At 31.8% G+C, this 7,822-nt stretch overlaps 2 protein-coding genes across 4 annotated transcripts; one reads left to right on the top strand and one right to left on the bottom strand.

Annotated features, from left to right (window-relative positions):
- Positions 1-233: 233 nt before the first annotated feature.
- On the bottom strand, positions 234-2,883 carry LOC133304362 (B3 domain-containing protein Os04g0386900-like). 3 transcript variants are annotated; one of them, XM_061504396.1, is made up of 4 exons: positions 2,806-2,883; positions 1,495-1,652; positions 900-960; positions 577-814 (listed from the first exon to the last, which is right to left on the bottom strand). In XM_061504396.1, the coding sequence occupies exons 1-4, from the start codon at positions 2,831-2,833 to the stop codon at positions 723-725; spliced, it is 339 nt and encodes a 112-aa protein (XP_061360380.1). In that variant the 5' UTR covers positions 2,834-2,883; the 3' UTR covers positions 577-722. The 3 variants fall into 3 exon arrangements, with proteins under 3 accessions (XP_061360378.1, XP_061360379.1, XP_061360380.1); XM_061504394.1 differs by lacking the exon at positions 900-960 and having other exon boundaries at positions 234-814; XM_061504395.1 differs by lacking the exon at positions 900-960 and having other exon boundaries at positions 234-814; positions 1,495-1,631; positions 2,806-2,864.
- Positions 2,884-3,250: 367 nt separating this feature from the next.
- LOC133304361 (uncharacterized) lies at positions 3,251-7,301 on the top strand. Its single transcript, XM_061504393.1, has 5 exons — positions 3,251-3,404; positions 3,516-3,711; positions 5,271-5,477; positions 6,657-6,848; positions 6,929-7,301. Exons 1-5 carry the CDS (start codon positions 3,322-3,324, stop codon positions 7,058-7,060), a joined length of 810 nt encoding a protein of 269 aa, XP_061360377.1. The 5' UTR covers positions 3,251-3,321; the 3' UTR covers positions 7,061-7,301.
- The last annotated feature ends 521 nt before the right edge of the window (positions 7,302-7,822 follow it).

Consider the following 7,822-nt stretch of genomic DNA (forward strand, 5'->3'; position numbering starts at 1 on the left):
CCAATAAAGGTTCGTTTGGATCGACTATAAGAAAAAAAAAAAAAAAAAAAAAAAAACCACATTCAAAACTATTTTATGTTGGGATACGGTATCCAAAAATTAATTTTAAGTAATAATATTTTGATTTTTTTTATCACGAATCGCATGGTTGAAAGTTGAATCACGTACTTGGTGCTTTTTTCGCTTCTAAGTGTATATTTGAACTGACTTATTTAAAGTTCAAAATAGCTTGTAATCAAAATGTTATTGGGAGATTTATAATATGTTTCTTTGACAAAAATAAAATTCAACTGGCATTTAGCTAGCATGTTGATGTGGAGCATAGGAGATAACTCTACTATTCTTAACAAGCTGCAGCAGGGACAAAATCTATTCTTAACTCTACTATTCCTAAAACCGTGAACCATCTTACAAAGGTGGTTTTCAATCCCACAAGGTTAGCTTCTGCTAGACTGCTAGTTTCAGAAAGAGAAGGGAAATGAAATGCATCATAATACTAGTCAATGACAATTGGCACTTCTGCATTCTGACCAAAGATCATTTCATTTTCAAGAAATTTGGATGGTATGTCACCTCTAAGAATTTGAACTTCAAAGATGATTTTCTCTTTACTGTTTTCCATGAGCTCAAAAATGCATGCATCTCCAACCTTCAAACAATTATCATCAGCAAAATTTCTCCAGCCATCAGAAGTAAACCTCTTGGGAGGTGTGTTTTGTCCATTATACATCATGTCCCAGCTCTTGCCCCGATAGTTGAGAACAGCAGGGACCGCATGAGAAGGAAGTTTTGAGAATAAGTTGTTTGATGGCCCCTATATACCAACAATACAAGATTTAAAATGATTCTCCCATGTTCCATGTACCAGAGAAAGAAAGAAAAAAAGATTTTCCCCCAACCTTTTGAACACCCACATTTACTGACATCATTATGAGAAAGAAGAGTATAAATATTGATCACCTACAAAAACATGAAATTGTCTTGTGTGCTTTAATGATGTGCCCAAGATTTTTTCAAGGCATAGTCAAGAAATGAAATTCCTTTAGGATACAGACAAATGGACCTTTTTGAAACAACAAGTAAACTACTATATGTTTCTAAAGCATAAAACAAAAAAAATCAATGGCCATGACCATGATATCTTATTAGAAGTCAACGAAATTGATCCAAATGAAGAGAAATCATATTAGACTGGTAATAAGTTAGACATAATGATGCATCAACAAAAAAATTAGAATCATGTGGAATTGCGAATTGAAGTATAGTCAACCTTGTCCTTTGTTTATTCTGTTTTGCCTTTAATAGTTGATGTACACAGACATGCATCTACTGGGCACTCCCTGATCCATAATCTTAAATTCAGCCCCTCTTCTAAAGGTGGAAGAGTGCAATTAGATCCAATCACGGTCATTTGACTTATTTATCTTCTTTGTCCTTATACTAAAAGAAAATGAAATAACATAGGGAGTCCTTAAAATCAAAGTATGAAATTACCATCACATAACGGGTACTAAGATGTGTTTTGGAAAGAACCACATGATAGTATGGTTTTCCTGATAGTGGCTTGATCTCATCCCCTTGCAAATTTGTTGTAGGATTGGGAAGCGGTTGGAATGTGGCTCGATTATCTCCTGCAACTCTACAACTACCCACTGCATAATTTGCTTTCAGGCTAAGTTAGTGATAAATGTTTTAGATGTAAAGTTCCTCTTGACAATAAATTGAGGCTGAGGGCTGGGAAAACCCAAGCTACCTCCAGTTCAAGCATTGAGAAGTTCAAATAAGAATGATGCAAAATGCTGCACGTAACATACATAGTTTCCAGGGATCACTAACTCTCCAATCACAGTCACCACAATCATGAAATTTAGCCCATAAAAAGATAGACTCACAACAATTATTGCAATTCAGGCAAAATTCTTGTTCATACCATAACTTACTCGCATACCCAATTCACATAATCATGAAATTCTGAATACCATAGCTAACATAGCTTCTGCTTAAATTAATAATTGACACAGGCGAATGAGTCCCATGTTCCCTGGTTGTGAGACATAGAACTCTCATTCATAGTGAAGGGTCTCCACTCTTCTCAGCCTTGCTTTTAGGAGAGGATTTTCATCTACATAAAGTGGTATCAAAGACTGGTTTTTTCCCACCCCGGTCTTGATGGATCACTCTTTCTTTTTTAGATTTCTCCACCGGTTCATCGATTACCCTGATTAGTTCCATAGAGGCAGCCGAGACCACAAGAGCGGCAAAACTCTCAGTACCAAATTTTTATTTTTGAAGGATCATATGTCCCATATCAGCTAGTTGTGAGACATGGAACCCTCATACCCCTCATATCAGCCAGGGTTTTAGGAGCAGGTTCTCTTCTACATCAAAACCTTTCTAGACTTGTAATATCAAAGGTTCTGAACTGAAGAGACATGGCTATATTTTATTTTGAAACCCACACCACACCAATAATCCAAAAAACCTTTCTAGAAATAACTGTATATTTACATATTGACAGATTGGATATTTCAAAATTATAACTTGAACGCAATTTGTTTTCAGAATCATAAATTTCAAATAAAATTTCAACATGTAAGAGGACAAAGTTTCATCCTTCAGTACAACACACTAATGATTTGCAACAACTCTGTGCAAATATTCTGTTTCACAGTGCAGTTGTTGGTGGGCATGCGTTTAGTGTTGTTTGAATTAAAAATAAAAATAAAAATAAATAAATAAAAAAGAAAGTGCAGTAGTAAATGAATAGAATCTACAAATTATGATGAAAAGCGCTTTGAAAATTACCTGTTGGACCTGATCTCGTAGAAGACATTATGGAACAGCTGTTATGATATCACCTCTGGCGAATCTATGTAAAATCTATGAAACATTTATTTATAAGAAGCAAAGGCGAATCAATTTAAATCTGAAGTGACGTCAGTAACATAGGTGTGTCAGTGTGTGTGGGGACCACTCCCAATCTATTTTGTCGCTTAAAATAATATAATACCAAACCCTCGATTTATTTTATAAGATAATTAACGATATTATATAGAAAAAAAAATGTTTATCCTTTCACTCTTTCACAGTAAGGTTTGACTTATATTTTTATTTTTTTTTGTCAACTCTCACTTCTCCTTTATCTATTTATTTCTCTTTCGTAAAATGATACAACTTTACTTTTCTCACTAATACACCTATTTAGTAATAAAATATAGTAAGGGATATTGAGCCATTACATTACGTTAAATTAAATAAGAGGCGAGAGCATTTAATCAAATGATGCGGGTGAGTAGGTAAAAAGAGTATTGAGGGGAAAGCATGTGTATCGCAGTGTTCATGTGGCAGGCTCATCCAAAATACCCCTTTCTTCTCTTACACAACAGGGACGAATTGTATTCGAGGTCAGTGATTTCTTTTTACAGAATTCAGAAAATAAATGGCTAGTACTAGGAGTGTTTTTTTAATTTAATTTAATTAAATATTTATTGAAAGTTGGAATTGAAAATTGAAAGGGCTACGGAGGCGTTGACGTGGTGGGAAGGGGAAGGGGAAGGGGAAGGAATATTAAGTGGTAAGGATGGGGTTGGCGGTGGGACATGGTTGGGTAGTAGGAGAGATGGAAGAGTGGCTTTTCTCACAAATTTTAGGGAACTTGAAACCCTACCACATCCCAAGACCAGAGGTGACCTTCCTCTTCGTTTTCTTCAGGTCAGTTCCGGGATTGCAAATTTAATTTAATTTACCTTTTCATCTCATTTTTTGTGTATATTTGTTGTGTCTTGACTTGATAGACATTAATAGGCTCGATTTTATTTAAATTTAAGAATATTGATTAGTGTTTTAGAAAACAGTTTTTTTTGTTGAAAATTAAATTTGGAGTTACCCAACCCTAATTATCTCTTTGAGACGAGTTGGCTCCCTCCGGTATCCCCACGAGCTTCGACTCTTTGAGCCGACTATGGGACTAATCCAGAGTGCGGGGGAACAGTGATGGCTAAAGGTTCAGTCCCCTCCCCAAGAATGCATTCAGTGGGAATCGAACACATATCCAACCCCACTAACTCAGCGCCAAGTTAGCAACTGAGTTTTATGTTTTCTAACTTTGAAAATATATTTTTAAAATAAAATTACCAAGCAAATTTTTTTGTTTTTTAAGTTTTAAAATTCTTTTAAAAACAATTTTATCAAGCAGATTTTTTTCTTCTTTTGTTCTGAAAAACAATTCTTATAAACAATTTTACAAAACTGTTCTAAGAACAAAAAAACTAAAACATAATCAAACAGAGCCGAAATTTCTTCTCTTGAAGTATTGAGTTCGGTACCTTTTTTCTTTTTTAATGAAAAATATTTTCTTTTATTTGAATTCAGGTTTATATTTGTATTTTTATTTAAATTTTAAAAAAAAAATTTGTTGAAAAAGCATGTAGGTACAACAATTGTACGAAAGTTTTGTTTCAGGATGAGACACAAATATAAAAGAGTTTTATAAGAGTTATGTTGTAGGAAACGTGAATGTGTAATGTTATAGAGATTCGTTTTACGTGCTGTAATTTCTTTTTTTTCTTTTTTTTTTTTCAAAAAGTGTGGGCCCTACAAAATGTTGTGTGTGTAAGAAAATTTGTTGTGTCACGATTAAATGACAAATACAAATCCCATAAAATAGTCATGAATTTTAACATGGGAAATGTCACTTTTTTCTTATCTATTACGGAAATTAATTTTCATGTTAAAATTTTATATAATTATTTTTTTTCATAAATATTTATGATAGGAGTTCATTTATTTACTCTCTGTCATAGACTAAATTTTAATATGAGATTTTTTGTGAAGAATTTAAAACTTTAATTTTGGACCCACTCTAAACAAGATTACCTCTTACGGGGGGATAACTGTTGTGGTTTATCCAAAAAATTTAATATGAGATGAGGTTACAATTTATGAGAAAATATTGTGAGAATAGGTCAGGAATTTAAAATTCAGATTTCAATTGGTCAATACGTAGTAAATTTTCCAAAAAATTTATTCGTATATCAAGAATAATAAGGAAGAAGGAAGGTAAATATATATTAAATTATATTTTTTTAAGTCTGAATATAATTTAAAATAAATATTAAAAGAACAACCATATTATGAATTATGATTGTGATTGTGCTTCATTGCACTTCTCGTTTATGAATTATGTGTGTATGACTCTCGCATTGATGTGTTCATCAGTTAGCATTGCATTCATTAATCATTATTTTACCATTGCATTACAATTACAACAGAGCAATAAGAGTCCACAAGAGTTTGCAGAGCAAGTCCTCAAGGAGGCGCATCAATATAATGGTTTTAACCTCATATTAGCTGATATTTGCACTTCCACAATGGTTTATGTGTCCAATAGACCAAAACAAGATCATCTTTCTGTTATCCAAGTTACCCCTGGGATTCACGTATTGACTAATGGAGCCCTCGACGCTCCTTGGCCAAAGGTAACAACCCTATTATTATTTTTACATTCCATTACTTTAAAATCTGTGTTAAAAAAAAAAAAAAAAATCAGATTTTAAACTTTCATAAACTGCAATTTATCTCATTTTTTAATAGGAACTAACCATTAAATTAACATCTTAAGTGAATTAAGAAAAGAAAGAAATAAAACTATTTTATAATTATTTATTCAATTTTTTTATATTAAAATTTTTTGTTAAGATTATTCTAGGCCTTTTTTTTAAAGAAAAAAGTCATAAAAAGGAGTATATTTCATTTTTGTTAGTGTTATATTTATTTTACTCAGACAGATAATTAATATGCTATATTCGTTTGTTAGGTAAAAATGACTGTGCTATTATTTTCTCATTTTGGTTTTTAGTAATTTAGCTACTTCAAACTAAAAGTCTAAAACTATGTTTTTTAATTATTTTATCTCCTGCAACGTGGAAAAACATTAATCCCATGGATTATACAACTTTCCATAACATTATATTACTCTTTTAATATTAAAATGAACCTTTGTTTTATAAAAAAATATGAAATTATAAAATTGAGCTTAAAACTTTTGTTATAATAATGAACTCATTGTTATTTAATAGTAAATAAGTTTTTTTATTACTCAAAAATGTGTTATACTTACAATCTCTTTTCTTTAAATATCTCTTACAATTACTTTTATGGTTGTTTTATCAAAATCAAATCAACAATTTTTATTTTATATCACTTTTTAAAACCATTGATTTGATTTCGACTCAACAATCGTAAAAAAAGTTATAAGAGGTGGTAAGAAAAAAGATGTTGTATGTATAAACTCATTCTTATCAAAATTATAAAATAAGGTGGAGTATAATTTAAAACCAAATTTAAAATTTACTGTAATTTAAACAAACTTTAAAGTAACAGAGTATAATTAACTATTTTGGGATATGATATCATGCTTATTTTTTTTTTAATGATTACTTTACATATTCCTCTTTTAACACTTTTTTCTTACTTTCTACTTCTGTTCCAAGCACAAATATCATTGTGTAATGCGGTACTTAGAAATTCAGAAACCTGACTTGCCAAATTTAACACTAATTGTTCTGCTAGTGTCAGCTACACCATTATTTTTCATGTATAAATTAAATTCTTTTACAAAGTCACAACACCAGATGAATTTGGCACTATCTTTTCAGGCTGAACGGCTGCGCCACAGTTTCAAAGAGCTTATTGATCAATATGGTGAAAGTGAATTTCCTGTCAAAGAAATGGTTGAGAAACTGATGACAAACACAATTAAAGATGAGGAGTGCATGCTACCTGGGATTCATCCTCCAGAACGGGAACTCCCCTTGAGTTCTATATTTGTTGAAGTAGATTTTTCATGGGTAATTAACACATTCCACTTATTTGCTTGCTTAACCCTGCTTTTGCATGTGCAATGCTGAAAAACTTGTTTATGCTTTAGGGTCGTTATGGCACTAGGAGCTCTTCTGCCTTGTTTGTGAAATCAAACAAAGAAGTCACCTTCTACGAGAAATATCTGGACCAGGAGCAATGGAAAGAGAAGATGGTGACCTATCAGATCAATGAGACATAATGAATGAATGGTACCGATATGTTTTAATTCTGCTACCCTCTTTCAAAAATGTCAAAGTGCATCATGCTGGTCAGGTAGAAACCAAAAAAGAATAAAGGTTTTATTAGTAGGGTACTGTGGTTTAGCCACTGGCACCTTGTTAATCTGAATGAAATTGTTTTTTTAATCTAACCCATCCAATCAAACCTGAATTAGTTTGTACTGGATCAGTTGGTTATTTTTGTCAACTTTTTTTTTTCCAGCATTTTTCTTGGATATTTATATTTTTGTTATTTACCTTTAGGGATGTTTGGTACGAGAACTTTTTTTATTTATTCAAGAAGCACGATTATTGAAAATATGGTGGGCAAATGAGTTTTCCGGAAAATGTGATAAAAAAGTTGTTTGCTAGGTTAAAATATTACCTGAAATATTAGCTCAAGTTTACTGATGCTATATTTGGTTGATTATCAAATATTACTGGGAATGTGAGGTGATTTTACAAAATTACCTTTTAACATTCAGTCACAAACAAAATCTGATATCTAGGCTTAAAACAAAATAACTCCTTTTGCAAACAAATTTTCTTCTTCTGGGTTTAACATTCAGCCAACACAAGTTTCAGAAGAACACAAGCTTCAAAAGAAATTGAATTTCAACTTTTGTTACAGAAATATTCACATCTAGGTCACTGATTTTGTTTCAGAGGAAATTAATTTTGTTTCACACTAAGACTAACTAAGCATAGGTATCTTTTTTTGTTGGTATAAGATGAGGGTTTCA

The sequence above is a fragment of the Gastrolobium bilobum genome, unplaced genomic scaffold, assembly GCF_033153095.1.
Source record: "Gastrolobium bilobum isolate Gb01-03AN ecotype WA unplaced genomic scaffold, APGP_CSIRO_Gbil_v1 utg10043, whole genome shotgun sequence".
Lineage (NCBI taxonomy): Eukaryota > Viridiplantae > Streptophyta > Magnoliopsida > Fabales > Fabaceae > Gastrolobium > Gastrolobium bilobum.